Genomic DNA, 18,962 nt, shown 5'->3' with positions numbered 1-18,962 from the left:
CTAGGCAGAAGCTCTCTGAACCCTGTCTTTTCGGGTTTTGATGGAGGTTTTCATTATATAGGCATGATTGACTAAACTGTTGGCCTTCCATTGGCAATCAACTTAGCTCAGTCCCTCTTCCTGTCCTGAAGGTGGGATATGGGATTGAAAGTCCCAACCCTCTAATCCCCCATCCTAGAGCTACCTAGGAGCTTCCAGCCATCAGTCAACTCACTAGCATACTAAAAAACATCACTGTGTGGAGTTTCTAAAAATTGTAGTTGTATGACAGGAAGCAGGGTCCAGGACCAAATATGTATTTCACAATATCAACAGCTCAATCTGAATGCAAAGTTGTAAAAATGATACTATTTTTTATTTAAACAGAGTCTCAGTCATGCAGGCTGGAGTTGCAGTGGAGTGAACATGACTACCTACATCCTCGAACTCCTAGTCTCAAGGGATCCTCCCGCCTCAGCCTCCAGAGTAGCTGAGACTACACCTGCATACATACACGCATACATTCATGCATTCATTCATTTATTTTTGTACACAGGGTGTTTCACCATGTTGTCCAGGCTTGTCTCAATCTCCCAAGCATGAGCAATCCTGTTTCAGCATCCCAATGTGCTGGAATTACAGGCATGAGCCACTGCACCCAGCTAAAATTTCCAATAGCGTCTAATGTGTCCGAATAAATGAACAAAAGATGTGCAAGACTTCTTTGGAGAAAACAGGAAAACTTTATTGATATTTTTAAAAATCAAATATCTTAGAAAAATTCAGTTTGTATTTTTTCAGCTTGTCTTCATTTAAACCTGTGGTTGTCCTTCACCTGCAATAGAAACATAACAGGAGGGAACATTACTAGCAGAACTGTATTCAGATGAAATTAAAGGTATACAAAGGACACCAAAGTTTCAGTTTTATACAATGGACAAAACCAGAAGCCTAAGAGTCACTCTATGGCTAGCATTCAACTAAACCTCTGTAGAGACTTTGAAGATACACTTCGAAGCATATACACAAGCAATATTTTTTAAACACACCCTGCTTTTAGTGCTAGAAAGAAACAAAAGACAGTCTGAGATCAGAACACATTAAATCAAGTGAACCTATTAAAAGGGGCTTAAAGTAGATAGCAAACACTATATAGAGTTTTACTCAAAATACAACCAGGAAACAAAAAACCTAAGCAACAGAAGGAATTTGTGAAAAATGTAAAATTTAATGTTTTGGCTTGAAACTATGGTCTGGTTGTCCAATAGGCTGCTGTAAATAGTCTGACAATTATCTTTTGAGAAAACAGTAAATTTCACATTATGAAATTTCACAATAAGTAAGTGAAATGAATAGAAAGGCCAGTATTGATTGCACTTGTTTTTTGTCTATTGTGCGGAAGTGCAATAATATTGCTTTGGGCTAGTTTACCCCTCTGTGTGTTTTTTGTTAACAGAGAGTAAACATTTGCACCCAGTTTTCACCTGTAGTCCTCATGACAATACGGATAATGACACTTTTTTCACTGGAACGTATTCCCGTTTGTATAATTAATTAAATCATCATATAAGTTTTAAGGTATCATGATCATTATTGATATTAAAATGTGAAAGAGTTATACATCATAACGAGTGTTAAAAAAAAAAAAAAAACAAATGGAGAGGGAAAGGAAAACACAGAGTAAGAGAGCTGGAAAAGCTAAATATTCCCTTCTAAAAGGAACTGTTTCTGAAGGTCGACTAGAAAATTTCACAAGCTCATGCACAGTATTTGTGATCTTCAGGTATTCAGGTACTGCAGGCATATATCAAATAATGTAGGCATTCCTAGGATGTCACCCATTTCATCCATACTCTGAAAATATTAGTGTTCAAGAATGTACTCCCTGTCAATTATGCCCTACATTCAGTATCTGTGTCTTGTTCATATTCTGTGTTGTGCTTTTTCCATTTTCTTCAAGATTGTTTAAACTACTGGATGCTCTCTTCCTAGATATTTCCCAAAAGAATAATCTGTTAAATTTATTACTTTTGGATTAGTTTTCCTTTTGTTAATGATTCATACCTTTCATTTACTGCCTGTTCCTTTTCCCTTTTTATTCTGTGACTCTTTTATTATTTTTATGTCTTAGTATTATTTTCTTGTATCATTTAATTTGTTATCTATTTTAATAAGATATGCATTTAACGCTACGACCGTCTTAAGAATATAATTGAAGCTTGTTCAATAAGCTCCTGGAAATGGTCTACAAACTATCTATTAATGTAATTAGTCTAAGGGAGCAGTTCAGCAGTGTGGAGTAAAAACATTTAGATAATTTCTCCCCTAAAAATGCAGTGCTTCTTTTAAATTCAGAAGTTCTTCTAATTAAGTCAGCAATTTGAAAAACATTTGTAAAAGATACTTATGTGGACCACTCAGGACTTAGTATGTTTTAGTCTTTGAACTTTAAGTCGTATCATCTGATGACTTAGGGCAGAAACCTGTAATACATAACCTCTGATATGGTTAGAGGTTACCAAATGTGTCTTCAATCTAATTACACACAGTAGCTCATGAAGACTGACAGGAGGGCAGGGAGCATGCTTAGCACAGGCATCTTCCAACCACCTTAAGCATCACTGACCTACATGCAGGCTCCCTACTTCATGGGCCATAAAAACTTGACTGTCCCTTTCCATTTTATTATTCAGTCATTCAAGGCTTCACTGCAGGAAGACTTCAAAATGCAATCATTGGGTCCAGCGAGGGAGGTGGTTCACACCTGTAATCCCAGCATTTTGGGAGGCTGAGGCAGGTGGATCACTTGAGGTCAGGAGTTCAAGCCCAGACTGGCCAACATGGTGAAACCCTGTCTCTACTAAAAATACAAAAATTAGCTGGGCATGTTGGCAGTCACCTGTAATCCCCAATACATGTGAGGCTGAGGCGTGAGAATCGCTTGAACCCTGCAGGTGGAGGTCACAGTGAACCGAGATTGGACCACTGCACTCCATCCTGGGCCGCAGAGCGAAACTCCGTCTGAAAAAAGAAAAAAATGCAATCATAGTTTAAGAGCCTGACAGAATTCAGGATATGACAAAATCCAAGAACACTCATTAAGATCTCCATACCTAAAAATAAACATCAAGCAGAGTGCCCGCACATTTTCTTAGGAGCAATGAAATCTCAACTCAGATGTTATAATCAGACTGAAGCTGATTGTTACGACAAACAAATCATGAAAATCACAATATCTTTGTATTCTCTCCAACAGAACCAGAGCATGCAGAAATCAGCAATGAAATGATTTTAATCTATCTGATGTGCATTCACTACTTTCAATAAAAGCAAAAATGGGTGTAGGATTTATGTGATTTGTCCAGAATCTCACAAATTATGTTAAAGCTGGTACGAGAATCTCCTTCAGGGATCAGCATATTTCATACAAAGAGGTATTACAAGTGCATTATGTTTTTGTGAAAAGCAGAAATCACAAAATAATCTGAAAATTGTTAGCTGTTGGTTATACTCAGAAGTAACAAAATGCTTTGCTATTTGATGATTCAATATGGCTTTGACCCAATTTGTGTCTGTATCTGATAGTGTTTCAGTTTTGCAGACAGGCTTGTGGGGTCTGAACTACCTTCCAAATAAAGTCTGCATTTGAATTCTGTTTTTAAAAGGGCAGTAATATTCTCTCTTTTTATTATCAAAACTATAATATTGTGGCATACAGAAAGCATGTAATTTTGAATCTTAATGGGTAACATACCTCCTTCTGGCATTTTAAATTGCTCTGATTTTGGCAGAATCTTCCCCAGGACACCAGGACCATCTCTGCATTCATCCCCAGTCTTTGACTGAGACAACTCCTGGAGATCAGCTTCCAGGTCAGGAACTAAAAAATACCAAGGATGTCGACTGGAGCAGCCAAACAAGAATGATAAATAAGGAACTGATCCTATTCTTTTCCTCAGTGTTATGCAATAAAAGCCTATAGGCTACTGTGGTAATAAATGTGAAGCAAAGATGTCCCACGTTTGTTTTCCTGTATTATGATATCTTACCTTAAATGACAATCTGAGGATAAGTCTCAGCACATCTACATTTCCCATACTTTACCATTGTGTATTATAAACACACAGCTACCTAGGAAAACTGAGGACAGCCTCACGGGTAGCATTTTAATCATAACTTAAATGTAATTTTCTGAAGGATTAGATCAATGTATTGGTGAGCCTATGACAAATCTTATGGTCCTGACACTCATCTCCTGTTGAGGTATCTTGAAAATGTTGGGGTTAAACTTTATTAAAGTAATTCTTAGATCCAAAGGCCCTATATGTGACTTTCCATACATGAATGTCCTTAAGAAAAAAGTACGAAATATAACAGCAAAATCACTGTCTTCCAGTGGGAGTACGGGAACTGAAGCGCAAAGAAATTAATGGGCATTGTTGACAGTCATATTCTGGAAACCCCTTAACAGGGAATTGCTAAAATAATCCATGGCCCAAATTCTGTCTCTGATTAGTTTGAAAATGCTATCTGTTGAGAAAACAATTTGTTTCATGATAATCTTATCGTACTTGGAGTTTTCTAATTATAAAAATATTGAAACAACTTTTAAAAGCCCCTTCACAATCCTACTAATATAGTTACCTGTACTCCAGCATCCTGAATTATCCACCTTTTACCAAACACACTGTCAAAAATATACACCAAAGGAAACAGTGGCTTTCATTCATTGACCTCTTTTCTAGAATTGCTATCCTGCTTCACTGAACTGCATTTTGTCCGGAGCCAATACTGAAGTACCTTATAGTACAGACTCATTTGAGTGTTAAGCATTTTTAAGCAAAATCATTTCCATTTTCTAAAATAGATGGTAGGAAAAATGCAAACCTTGGAATAAAATATGAATTCCTTCTCCATAAGTCAAGTTTTCTTGGTATTCTTGGTAAGTCTCAATCTCTGAGCCTCAGTTTTCTTATTTACTTATTTATTTATTTATTTATTTATTTTTGAGATAGAGACTCGCTGTGTCATCAAGAATGGAGTGTAGTGACGCAATCTCGGCTCACGCAACCTCTGCCACCTTTGCTCAAGCAATTCTCCTGCCTCAGCCTGCTTAGCACCTGGGATTACGGGTGTGTGCCACCATGCACAGCTATTTTTGTATTTTTAGCAAAGACAGGGTTTCATCATATTGGCCACGGTGGTCTCGAACTACTGACCTCAAGTGATCCACCCGCCTTGGCCTCCCAAAGTGCAGGGATTGCAGGTGTGAGCCACCTTGCCCGGCCTCAATTTTATTTATAAAATGAAGTTAACATCCCTTTGCAAATGGGCTTTATTTGGGGTGTTACAAGGTAGGGTGACTTGCACTCCACATGCTATCAAAGGGTGCTTACAACACTGTGAACACCATGGCTAAGAAAGTCTTACTGCAACATCCTAAGAATATCAAGTTAAGCAGGTGATATAATGTGCATTTTTATACTACCAATTAAATGGTTTCATCTGATTTAAGAAGGACTATATTTTCAAGTACACAAAATGAATCTCGAAGAGAAAGAGAACATTCATCATATCCAGGAACTGCAGGAAGCTGCAAGCTACACCCATCACGGTTCCAGCCAACTCTCAGCAAATGTTTGACATCCTTTCCTATTGTTTCTTTCCTCCTGTTACTTGTCATGGCATAAGGCATGATGCACACATAAGCCTCCTCCCTCCATCCTCCTCCCTTCCCATCACCTTGAATCTCAGCTGCACCCTGATCTTCTTCTGTCTTCTGACCAGGTGTACGATCCCGACTTTCAGCTGGTGATTCTTCTTGTTGAGGTTCTGGCATACTGGGCTCCTGCGACAAGGGGGTGTGTGTGTGTGTGTGTATGCATGCGCAGATAAAAAAAAAATTTCTGATCAATGCATGTCAATAATATGAATACACAGATTACTTAGATAACTTCTGATCATATGCATGTTTAAAGACATGCTCCAACACTATCCCAACACTATTCCACGTACTTATTCTTCATTAAGTTACTCTTCCCATAGAGAGGTTACTCTAAGATCGTTACCCTCAACGGCTTTGGAAGCCATTTTAATTTATGTTGGATTGAGTGGGTGTAATGTGCTATGAATAAGGATGAGGAGGAAATCACCAGTCAAATCGAGGAACACAAATTCACACACCCAGGCAAAACTATTATGTAGTCCTCTTGGGTTACTCTTTCCTTCATGAGATGCCATGATCATTTTTTATCAACATGGGAGACCTTTATCCGCGTATCTATACTCATTCCACAACACTACCACAAAAAGAAATTTCTGCTAGTAGAAAACATCAAATGTTAAGTCACTCACAAGCATAGGCCCAATCAGCTGAGCAAGTCGTAAACATCGTCTTGGTCTATAACGTCTTCCTCGCCAACTCATATTTCAGTCTGCAAACAGAATAGTGTGCACTTTGGGAAGCTGAGGCGAATGGATCACCTGAGGTTAGGAGTTCGAGGCCAGCCTGGCCAAAATGGTCAAACCCTGTCTCTACTAAAAACACAAAAACTTAGCCAGGTGTGGTGGAAGGCGCCTGTAATCACAGCCAGTCTGGAGGCTGAGGCAAGAGAATCGCGTGAACCCTGGGGCGAATGTTGCAGCCAGCTGAGAACACGCCATTGCACTCCAGCCTGGGCAACAAGAGCAAAACTCCGTCTCAAAAAAACCAAACCAAAACAAAACAAAACAAAAAACAGGATACTGTGATGGAAGAATGCACATAAGTGGATACTACATTTGAGCACTTCCAAATGTTAACTTGAAACTTTTAAAAATTTAGTAAAACATTGAAAAGTAAGTCAGAAAGCATGTGTAAGTGTGTATGCTTTCAGAATCGAATACTTGCACAGTCACATATGTTTGTCAAGCTAGCTGAGCAATGCCTTGGGGCTTATGGCAGGAGGCACACGGTTATTCCAATGTGGTTTGGTTTCATAATTGGACTCTCCATTGTGAGACATTTAGGAAAATACAGCTTGAGATTTAAAATTAAATTACCCAGTGCTTTTGTCACACACCCATTTGTTAGGCCTATTTCCTCCCCAAAATCGAGTTGTGTTGGAATGCAGAGCCCTGCCCGCCCATTCGAACTTCCAAGATGGAATTGAGAAGTTGCCACATAACACTGGGCGGTCCTCACCGGGTGGGCACCTCTGCGGTTCGTTATACAAACCTTGGGGTCACACAGTCACCAGCCCGGAGTGTTCCCACTTTCCAGGCCCCTTCCTTACTGCCCATGACATTTCAGGCCTGATCCAACTTGGGGAGTCAACTTCTGTTGCAAGTTCCAAGCGTTTCTGGGACTGGAATACCGCCAACAACAACAACCCAGCATTGCCCCAGCTTCCCCTAATCCCTCTCCCACTCTGAGGCCCTCCTTCTTCCTTCTGACCCCGACAAGACAAGAAGACCCATAGTTGCGGGACCGCATTGGAAGGACGACAACATCAAGGCCCTTCTCACTCAGTCACCAATCACACAGCCCGACCCTCCAGAAGCCAGCTGGTTCCTCCCCACTCTCACACACACTTCAACTCCCAGTTGGATCAGCCTGTGGACCTACCCGCCGCCTCTCCGTAAGGAAGAAAGAATCCAGACCTCAGGGACACTAGCTGCAGGCTCACAGCTCCACGGAGTTCACCACGTGGGCAAAGGAGCCAATGGGAAGACGCCCAGTGAACATGCGCACTAACCGGACACCACAGGAGCATGCGCAGTGAGGTCCCCTCTTGCCTTAAGAGTTGCACTGCCCTTCCTTGTGCCCCCATGCCCTGTCCTCTGCTCCTTCCAAGGTCCCCACTAAGGACTTTGGAATCCATCCTCTCTGTGTGGTTTTTTTATGCCTCTGAGACTGAAATACCCCAAACAATGTCACTCTTCAATTCATTCCATGTTCATCTGACCCTCCTCCCCTCTATGGCCTTACTTCCTCCCCTGCCCAGGATCCCACAACAGCAAGGCCATGGTGATGTCACTGCCTTTTAGCAGAAGGATGACGACCTCTATGAGGCCGTGGACCTAGTGGTCCAACCCATGGGAAGCCCTTCCACTTTCCCTCACACTCACTGGCACTTCAATTTCTGGGAGGACTGATTTGCTGTGTCATAGTTCCCAAGAAAGTAGTCATGACGTTTCCTTCCACAGCTCTGCAGGGACAGAAGGCAGACAGCAAGGCACACGGGCAGCAGGAACTTGCTTAGCAAGGGGCATGCCCACTGAGTCGGCTACCTGCAGGGCAGATCATGGTTTTCCTGCTGTTCTCATACCCTCATCCACAAGGTGTTTGTAGTAGTGGAAAGAAAGAGACTTAAGGGAGCTTTAGTTTTTCTTTGCCCAAAGAATCTCATGCGTTGAGAAACGTTTGGAACACACTGTCCCTTGTCACCCTTAATGGACACTTAAAGGAGGATGTGTCTCAGAAAAACCTGTTGTAAAAGAAATAAACTATTTCTCTTTATTTATTTATAAAAGCTTTTTTTTTTTTTTTTTTTTTTTTTCATACAGGGTGTCACTTTCTCACCCAGGATGGATGGAAGTGGGATGACCATACCTCACCAAAGCGTGGATCTCCTGGACTCAAATAGTCCCCATGCTGCAGCCTCTCAGATGGGTGGTACTACAGGTGCGAACACCACACCTGGACAATTAATTTACTTTTTAGAGTGTAGTCTCTCAGTCTGTTTCCATGCTGTTCTCCAATTCCTGGGCTCAAGCGATCCTGCCACCTTGACAAATTTTTATACATGCTTTGGTTAATCACGTTATTCCTCTGGTTCTCAGTTTTCTGCCATGCTTCTAATGAATGTAATGGAATATACTCTTCTGCAGACTAAATATATTCACACATGCTTAATTTTTGTGGGGGTGTGTTTTTGCACATTTAAATCTCTGGGCTAGTGACTGATTTGCCTGAATATACCTGTAGGTCATTCAGATCATGTATTTTGATTCAGAAATATACATACATATTGATGACAGGATCTAGGCGCCATGATGCAAAGCAGTGGTGACTAACTGGATCATATACTGTACTCTCCAAATATCAGCTAAATAGCCTGTTCATAAGACAGGGCTGACATTATTTGCATAATGTTGTAAGGGAGAGCACTACCTCGACAGAGGCACTAGTATGTCAGACGTTGAAGGGATTTCAGTATATTTATTCTGATTTTGAAATCTGGTGTAAAGTGGGTTTTTTAAAGTGGGGGATTGTTTGATTAAAGGTAGGTAGGAATCAAAATGATTCAGGATTGGTGGAGCCAAGAAGACAAAGATTTTTAGGCAATGATTCAATGAGTTTTGTTATTGAAAAATGTCGTTTGACACTTTTGACTGAAGAATTGATGGATCTTTTAGGCAGCTGTTGAAATGAACAGTAAAGTTCTTTGCAACTTTTATTTTCCTAGGCAAGAGATCGCTGCATTAGTAAAGTTATGTTGATGAAGCCAGTGGAGTATAAAATCTCCTTAAGGTAGACAGTAAGCTGTGGACATGATTCCTATTCTCATTACCTTTGTATTCTTTAGCGGTTTAATGTGGGAAATAGTGTATGGAAAGAGAGGATAGAAAGGGGGCCCTGATCAGAATGCAGCCTTTTATAAACAAATTACAATATACTGCTGAAATGATGCCTATATTGTTCCTCTAGCTGGGCTTCTTTCAGGGAAATACCTTGAGTTGGAAAAGAAAGGTAGCTGAATCTCTCTCTGTCTCTCAAAAGCAACTTGAGTAGGAATTGTGGTGTTTCAAAAAGATTTTAAAAAAGTGAGAGCAGTTGTAATCATGATCTCTTATTAAATTTACCTTTTATCTTTTTATTTTTTCTTGGCAAGCACACTATCATTATTAAATTTTACTTTCTTTTTTTCTTATTAACTCCAGTTTTTAATATAGTGCACTCAGAAGTGCTCAAAGAATGGGAGATGGGAGATAGTGATTTCTTACCAACTTTCTTTAAATACTTAGAGGAGTTCAATGTAATTCAATATTAGTAGTTGATGTTTGATCATACTGAGCTATAATCCTGGTAAATTGCCAATCATACTAATTGTTGTTATGCCTCAGCTTTTATGTCACTATAAGGCTTAGATAAATGACACAATGACCTAGAGATAGAAAGAAAGATTCTGAGATATTGCCTTTTTTTATTTTCAAGTTTTACTTTACTTTCAGGGGTACAATGTGCAGCATGTGCAGGTTTGTTACATAGGTAAATGTGTGCCACAGTGATTTACTGCACACATCATCACATCACCCAGGTATTAAACCCAGCATACACGAGCTATTCTTCCTGATCCTCTTGCTCCTCCCACCCCCGCCCTCCAGTAGGACCCAGTGAGTGATGTTTCTCCCATGAGTCCATGTGTTCTCATCATTTAGCCCCCACTTATAAGTGAAAATGTCCGGTATTTGGTTTTCTGTTCCTGCATTAGTTTGCTAAGGACAATGGCCACCACAATGATCCATGTCCCTGCCAAGGACAAGATCTCATTCTTTTTATGGCTGCATAGTATTCCATGGTGTATATGTACCACCTTTTCTCGATCTGGTTTATCATTGATCAGTTGGACATGTCAAATATCACAAAGACACATGGTATTTGCTGTGAGAAACATCATAGTGTGGTAGGGCAGACAGACAAACAGAAGAGCAGGTGAAGTGCAAAGGAGAAACAAAGGGAAGGGAACCAGAGGAATAAAAACAATGTAGTGGCCACGAGACAGGAGAAAACAACACAATTTTTTTTAAAAAAGATAATCTTTCTCCATTGCCTTTGCCACTTTTCTGAAAATCAAATTATTAGCTTTGTGAGTCTATTGCTGGCTCTATTTTGATCTGTTGATTTTTCCACGACACCACACTGTCTTGAATACTGGAGAAGTAACACAATTGCCATATGGGGCTGGATGATTAAAAATCATAATCAACAACTTCTTGCAATTCTCCTGACTCAATGCAGCACCCTCACCGTAGCTGAGGATTGCATGTCTACCATATTCTCAGGGGCATCGCTCCTGCAGTGATCACTCCTCTCTCCTGAACCATCAATGGCTCCCTCCATATTGAAGCAATCCCTAGGCTAAAAAAAGGGGAAGTCACCTTCTTCCAATGCACTGACAACATAATCAATCAATAAACAAAATAGAATTAATGTGAATCTTGATATCATGTAAGGTGAATTCCCCAAAGTTCTACTTCAGAATTGTTTTGGATATTCTAATTCATTTTCCTTTGTAGATAATTTTGAAAATGAACTCCAGTGAAGTGTGTTGCATAAGTTCATACAGTTTTCCTTTGCAGAGCAAGAGTTAAATGTGTTAGTAACTACAGAAGGACATGGGTGAAGAAGGTGAGTTTTCCCATAGCTTGGGGAATGATCCAATGTAGAGGGAGTAGTTGATGGTCAGGAGAGAGGAGTGATCATTGTAGGACCAAAGCCCGTGACAAGGTGGGAGGCATGGTATCCTGACCTGAGGAGAGGGTGCTGGCTTTAGTTAGGAGCATTGTATGCAGAAGAGCAGCAGAAAATGTCTGTGAATCACTGAAGGTGAGGGTGGCCTTGGGGATCCCTGACACAGTGGCAGCAACCATGTGAGTCACCAGCAAGACCCTGACTCACTACAATATGGTGGAAGCCTTGTTTGAATAAAGGAAGAGTGAAAGAGGAGAGTCCTGGGGGACTATGGATTCCCCCATAGTATGAAGCAACAGCTGAGCTCTTGTCTTTTGTGAAAAATACATGTACTCACAGCATTTAACAATAATCCCTCCAACTACAAGAGAACTGGCTCACTGGATCCATCAACCACTGTTGTGCACAAGATAATGCATGGAGAAAAAGTGTGCCCTGGTGTTGACTTCAATTTTTGTTTTCTCCTGCAGGCAGGTAGAGACAGGACACAATTGTTGCCAATAAACTTCCAGTAGGCCAAAAATCCCGAACGTTTGAATTGCTCCTTCCTTTAAAGTGGGAGGGGAAAAAAAATCATTTCCTGGGCTGGAACAAAGACTTAGATAAACCTTAAGCCTTAGATAAGGAAAAAAAAAAGTGAGAAAAGGGCCACATGCAGAGGCTCACACCTGTAATCCCAGTATTTTGAGAGGCTGAGGGAAGAGAATCACTTGAAGCCAGGAGTTCAAGACCAGCCTGGGCAACATAGTGAGACCCCTGCTCTACACAATTTTTAAAATTAGTTGGTCATTGTGGCACGTGTCTGTAGTCCCATCTACTCAAAAAGATGAGGCAGGAGGATCGCTTGAGCACAGGAGTCCTAGATTGTGGTGAGCTATAAGTCCTCCAGTGTACTCCAGCCTGGGGAAAAGAGAGAAACCCTGTATCAGAAAGGGGGTGTGGGTGTGTGAAAACACTTTCCAGCCTTGTCTTCAGCTGGGCTGCCACTGCTGCAGCCTCCTCCCAATATTTGAGGCAGGATCTCTCTTGGTCATGGTACTTGTAACTCTGTAAATATTGAATTTAGTGCTAGGGGTTTGATGGAAATTACAATGAGATAAAGAAAACAGGTACAGTTGTAAAATGCCTTTGTATTTTGTGGCTATTCAATCTGAAAGTGTGATATTGGTGGATGGGGTCCAGCAGTTTGACTAATTAATGCAATTGTCACAAGCAAGGAATTCATCTTTTCTACACTTCTCACTGGATAAGTGATAGAGACAAAAGGGATGGAGATTATGCAAACTGATTTTTACAATTGTCACAAATTCAGGATTTCATCCTGACCATTTCTTAAATATGATGAATCTTTTCACTAAATTTATATTATAATGTGTTTTTCTGCACCTGTTTTGTCCCTTCTGCTTACAAGCCTTCCAGAAAAAAAAAGAAAAAAAGTCTGGAGGAAGAAGCAGGAAGATTAAAGAGATAAAAACTTTTCATCATGGAATACTCCAGGCTGATTTTCTAACAGTTGGAGAAAATAGCACATGAGGAGAGGCAAGAGAGGGAAGGAAGACATCAGTTGTCTCCATTTTTCAAAATTGTTCTTGGAAATTCTGCACTTTTCCTCAAGAAATACTTCCCACGTAGGCTTTCCAAACTGCTGTGAGCCAACACTGAAATCACAATGACTGCTGAGCCATGATCACCTTACAGTTTGTCAGGGAAATCAGTTACCAACCGAGAGGTTTAAATGTGCAATAACACAACCTTTGAAAAGCATACAAGTGTGAACTGATCGAGTCTACAGCATGTATAAAAAGCATGTATAAAAATTGGGTGAGATGGGAGAATCACTTGAAGCCGTGTGTTTGAAAACAGCCTGGGCAACAGAGTGACACCCAGCATCTAAAAAAAAAAAAATTAAATGCATTAGGTGGGCATGGTGGCAGACACCTGCACTCCCTGCTACTTGTGAGGTTGCAGTGTGAGGACGATTGCTTGAGTGCAGGAGACGGATACTGCAGTGAGGCATGGTCATGCCATTGCCTTCCACCCTGGACAATGGAAGAATGCCCTAAGTAAAAAGCATGTGTAAATATAAACACAAAACTCTTTATTTCTGTCACAAAATGTCTTTCTGAGACACACCCTCCACTAAGGGTGACGTGGTACTCTGTGTTCCCAACGTTTCTGGATGCATGAGAATGGTTGGGCAAGAGACAAAAAAAAAAAGCTCTTGCATTTCTTTCTACTACAAACACCCTGGAATTCAGGTGTGGGGACAGCAGGAAAACCCTGGTCGGCCCTGCCTGTGCCTGACTCACCATGTCTACTATAGAGACACATGCACACGTATGTTTATTGCAGCACTATTCACAATAGCAAAGACTTGGAATCAACCCAAATGCCCATCAATGATAGACTGGATTAAGAAAATGTGACACATACACACCATGGAATATGATGCAGCCATAAAAAAGGATGAGTTCATGTCCTTTGTAGGGACATGGATGAAGCTGGAAACCATCATTCTCAGCAAACTAACACAGGAACAGAAAACCAAACACTGCATGTTCTCACTCATAAGTGGTAGTCGAACAATGAGAACACGTGGACACAGGGAGGGGGACATCCCACACCGGGGCCTGTTGGGGGATGGGGGTCTAGGGGAAGGATAGCATTAGGAGAAATACCTAATGTAGATGACGGCTTGATGGGTGCAGCAAACCACCATGGCACGTGTATACCTGTGTAACAAACCTGCATGTTCTGCACACGTATCCCAGAACTTAAAGTATAGTAACAATTTTAAAAGAAAGAAAATGGTTCACGGCAAGGTGAGGTGGCTCAGACCTCAAATCTCAGCACGCTGGGTCATCGAGGCATGAGGATTGTTTCAGCCCCAGAGTTCAAGACCATCCTGGGCAACATAGAGAGACCCTGTCTTTACAAAAAACTGAAAAAGTATATACCCAGGCATGGTGGAACACGCATGTAATTCCAGCTACTTGTGAGGCTGAGATGGAGGGATTGCTTGAGTCTGGGAGGTCAAGGCTGCAGCGAGCTATGATTTCTCCACTGCACTACAGGCTGAGCAACACAGTGACAGCCTGTCTCAAATGAGATGAAAAGAAAAGAAAGTGCTTCAGGGCCAGCTGTGATGGGTGATGAAGCCTCATTTCAAAGGTCAACCACTGCCATGGGACACTGATGCAATGGATGGCTCTGTAGTAGTCATGGCTCTGGGATCCTGGGACTGATGTCATTCCACTCGGCGAGAGCAGCCCTCTCCAGGCTGGGACACAGGAGGAAGGGGCCAGGCTAGATCAACAGGCTACCAGGGACACCTGTCTGCTATGGAATGGCAGATGGGATCAGGAGAAGGACAGCTGAAAGGAGGAGAGGGGAGACGCACTGCTCAGGTGAGGGGCCGGTCTCCTAAAAAGGGGAGTCATTGGCCCTAGGTCGTGTCATTGCTCTAGGTCCCCATGGAAGCACATGATGGTGCAAGAAGGAAATCAAAGCTGATGGGAGGGGGACAACAGCTTGCATCATGTCCCATCCTATGTGTTCAGTGGCCCCTGAGAGAAGCCCATGCCTTTTGGAGATCCAAAAGGTCATTTCCTGACACAACTCCATTCACCACCCATGAGGAGCAGGGATTTGAGATAAACTGAGGCCTCTGGGGAGAAAGGCCAGTAAGAGTTGTGAGGTCTTCTCATAAGATGCACCGCCTTACCCTTATGGTGAGTCTCACACTGTGTTCCTCATGTCCTGTGTTGCTGTGTGCTCTGAGGTCACTCTTCTCAACCTCATGTCTGTCCTGGGAAGAGTGGATATATTTCAGACAGTCTTGCTACCTAAGGGATTTAATAAAGTTTCTTGAAGTTCCCTAGGCTGGGCAGTAAATTCCCAGATCCTAGGACACCATTGTGGCCACACTACATGAGCTTCCCTGGGTGTGATTCCTGGAATCTGCATTTTTAACAGATCTTGGGTTCTAACTTTCATAGAAACTTGTCTGAGAATGGCTAGAGCAGGGGAATAGTCTGCTTTCCCAGCTCCACAGCTTCTTTCTCCTTTGTGAAGGTATAGAAGGGACAGGTTTGTAGTATATAAAATTTTAAAAATTTATGCATGGCCTCTTTCATAGTTTGTGCTTTTTGCATCCTGTCTATCTTTATCTTACATGATGCCGCAGGTTCCCTTACATTTTCTTCTACAAGTGTTGTAATATTAGCTTTCACATTGAGTTCTATGAAGCATTTTGAGTTAACTTTTGTGTATGGTGTGAGGCAATGGTTGAGGTTCATTTGTTTGCATGTCAATGTCCGACTCTTCCAGCACCACTCCTGGAATAAAACATCCTTCCCCACTGAATTATCTTGGCACTTTATGGAAAAATCCCTTTAACTTGAATGTATAGGTATAGCTTCGGACTCTCATGCCTTTTCTTTTGCCAATATCACAGTGAAAACTGTGATTAGCACAGTTGTCAAATGCATCTCGATATCAGGTAATGTGAGTCCTCCAATATTCTTTGTCCTTTATAAAATTGTTAGATTATTCTAGTCCCTTTGCTTTCCCATATAAATTTTGAAGCCAGCTTGTCATTTTATAGCAACAGGAGGCTGCAGGGATTTTGACTGGTTTACATTGAACATACAGATTATTTGGGAGTAACTGACATATTAATTCTGAGTCTTGCAATCCGTTAACGTGGCATGTCTCTGTATTTATTTCAACGAGGTTTCATATTTTTCTCAAATGTTTTTTAGGCTTCTGAGCACGGGTCTTACACATATTTTGTGAAATTTTACCACTACGTATTTCGTGGGGGTTTTGCTGCTATGTTAAGGGATATTGATTTTCAATTTTCAATTGTTTGTTGCTGCCATATAAAAATAACATTGACTTTTTCATGCTCATCTTCTACCATGTTACTTTGCTAAACTCACAAATGGGGAAATTCCATTTGGCTATGATGTAAATCTTTTTATATTGCTAGTTTTGAACTCTGGTTAATTGTTTTATACAGAGTTTGTGTCTGTTCGTGAGTTACATTGGTCTGTCATGTTATTTTCTCATGATGTTGTCTGGCTTTGATATCAGGCTGGTGCTTGCTCTGTAAAATACCATGGTAAGTGTGGCCTCTCCTCAACTACCTTGAAGTGTGTGGAGAATTGGCGTTATTTCTTCCAGAAACATTTGGCAGAATTATCCAGTGGAGTCACCAGAAACATGAGGTTTAATTGAGAAACATCTTTACTGTATTTCTTTGTTGCTTTTAGTGAATCCAATTCCTTTCATTGATATGTGGCTATATATGTCATTTATTTGTTTTTTTAACGTTGAATTTGTGTCATTTTTTGTTGGTATTTAGTAGGTGTATATACTTGTGGGATACTTGGCATGTTTTGATGTAGCTTGCAATTTGAAATGAGGACACGATGGAGATTGAGGTATTCCTCCTCTCAAGTATTTATCCATTGAGTTGCAAATAATCCAATTATACTGTTCACGTTATTTTAAAATGTACAGTTACCCCCTTTTTTTCCTTTTAGCACTTGTCCACTGTTTATTCATTGGAAGGAAGGCCCGGTCCTAGGTAGACTCAACCTCTCCTGAGGAACCGTGGAGCCAAAGGCAGGAGGCTTCCAGAATGCTTAGACTCTGATCCCCCTTACTATCACCCTGAGGCTTGTCTCACCAAAGCTGCCTTCTGTCCATACTTGTCTCACTGGGTCTACAAGGGAATCCTCCCACAAGTCCGGGGTCCAGTGTGGTCACTCCTGATGGATGTCAAGAAGGGGAAGGCCAGAAACCTAGGGAAATACCTCGTTTGGCCCTACCACAGCTGGCCAGAGCAGGACAAACATGCCATGCCATGTGAGAAGCCCAGTTACCCAGCTGGAAGGAAAGTCAGTCCTGAGGGGGTGGAAGGGGCCAGTCACAAATCCTGGACAGGTAGTGACCTGGGCTCCGCAGGTGAGCTGGGCTCTCATGGCTTTCCCTGCCTTTGGAAACAAGGAGGAGCAGAAGTTTTCTGTAGAAAAAGCCTCCTTTCCTTCCAGAACTGCTGTTTTATGGCAGCTGTTTTGGCAGTGAGTCTTGTGTCTGTGATGAGGCTGGGTCCTCCTCTTGGCCATGCTCTTCAGAAAATGATGGAGCAGGGCAAGCTGTCCTCAGTGAATGTACACCAGAATGGCCTAGACGTGAGCCACACCTTCAGAAACCATGCATGCTCCGAGAGCGCTACAGCATCAAGTAAGGCCTATGGAGGGTCCCCATCTGAAGGGGATCGGGGAGGTCTCTGGGTCGAGGTACGGGTCTCTGAGAAGAGGGTGAGAGCCCAGCCTACTGCCTGGAGTTCTGGCCTTGGGAAAGGACTGCAGAGGGCCCGGGAATGGGGAGGCTTTCAGGGATATCCAAGGGGCTCTGAACACCTCTGCTCCTTCCATGAGGGCAAGGAAACGTTGCGCACCCGGACTGCCACCTTAATGTGCTTCCCACAGCACTCAATTGATGGGGCAAGGATGCCAGGAGACCCGCCCCCCGGCCAGCGCAGTGACTCTGCTGCTCACAGTGCCTGGCTTCCCCGCTGCAGGGTTCTGACTCCTCCAGAATGATCCTGCTCCTCTCCTCTGCACAGGAGGCAGAGGCACGTCCCTGCAGGGCACAGAAACCATGTCCTGCCAGAGAGGAGACATCCCACGGCAGGGGCTCGGGCTCAGGGCCGGCATCGTGTGCAGACTGGGCCAGGACTGACCTTGGGAGAGAACATGGGAGCCCCCTCTTCCAGGGGCCACATTCGACTAAGATGAATTGACCCCCATGAGGATCTGCAAGGTCTTGTCCGAGGCAGCCTCGTTGGGAAGGGCAGTCTGATCCTGTGCAGAGTGGGCCCCCAGCACTACAGACTGAGACCCCAGTAGACTCTCCTCACTCCACCAGCCGTCAGCCTTGATGGGGCAGGTCCTCCCATGCCTGCTGTCCCCACAGACCCCTTTTGGGCTCATCCTGAGGCTCTGGGACGTCTGCCTTCTGCAGGGCAAGCACATGCTCACAGCCAGGACACACGCAGCATTCAAAGGGCACAGAACCTTGTCCCCATGTGCCTGAGGGTGCTGGGGGAGCACAGAAGACACACCTCAACTGGCCTCAAGGCAGCACTTGCACTGTCCACACGACCCTGTGCTCTGGCTCAGAAGGAAGGCCAAGGCAAGTCAGGCCTGGTGAGCTGCACAAGGCACCGTGAGTCCTTCTAGAAACTGAGCCTACCCCTGACACCACTCAGATGAAAGGTAGGAGTGCGGTGAGCACTCCACTGCGTGGGCCTTCCCTGCATCTGTGGCCTCCTGTGCACAGCTGGACCCCAGTGTTGTCCAAAAAGGGCCCAACACTGCCCTGTGGGAGGTGCCCAGGACAGAAACGAGGTGAAGGCACAGACCCCTCCCAGGAGACCCCACCTGGCCTGATGTGCAACCCCATTCCTAGAACATCTCCTGAAGCTGTCCCTGTTTGACCCGTGGGAGTTCCTTCA

At 42.8% G+C, this 18,962-nt stretch overlaps 1 protein-coding gene across 1 annotated transcript; it reads right to left on the bottom strand.

The window, feature by feature from the left end:
• Positions 1 to 708: 708 nt before the first annotated feature.
• On the bottom strand, positions 709 to 7,676 carry LOC698928 (X antigen family member 5). Its single transcript, XM_001087406.4, has 5 exons — positions 7,586 to 7,676; positions 6,334 to 6,413; positions 5,722 to 5,827; positions 3,734 to 3,859; positions 709 to 814 (listed from the first exon to the last, which is right to left on the bottom strand). Exons 2-5 carry the CDS (start codon positions 6,403 to 6,405, stop codon positions 792 to 794), a joined length of 327 nt encoding a protein of 108 aa, XP_001087406.1. The 5' UTR covers positions 6,406 to 6,413; positions 7,586 to 7,676; the 3' UTR covers positions 709 to 791.
• Between the last annotated feature and the right edge of the window lie 11,286 nt (positions 7,677 to 18,962).

Source organism: Macaca mulatta, chromosome X (assembly GCF_049350105.2).
Source record: "Macaca mulatta isolate MMU2019108-1 chromosome X, T2T-MMU8v2.0, whole genome shotgun sequence".
NCBI lineage: Eukaryota > Metazoa > Chordata > Mammalia > Primates > Cercopithecidae > Macaca > Macaca mulatta.
The sequence above is the reverse complement of the archived record's forward strand: the minus strand, read 5'-3'. Positions and strand labels throughout refer to the sequence as shown.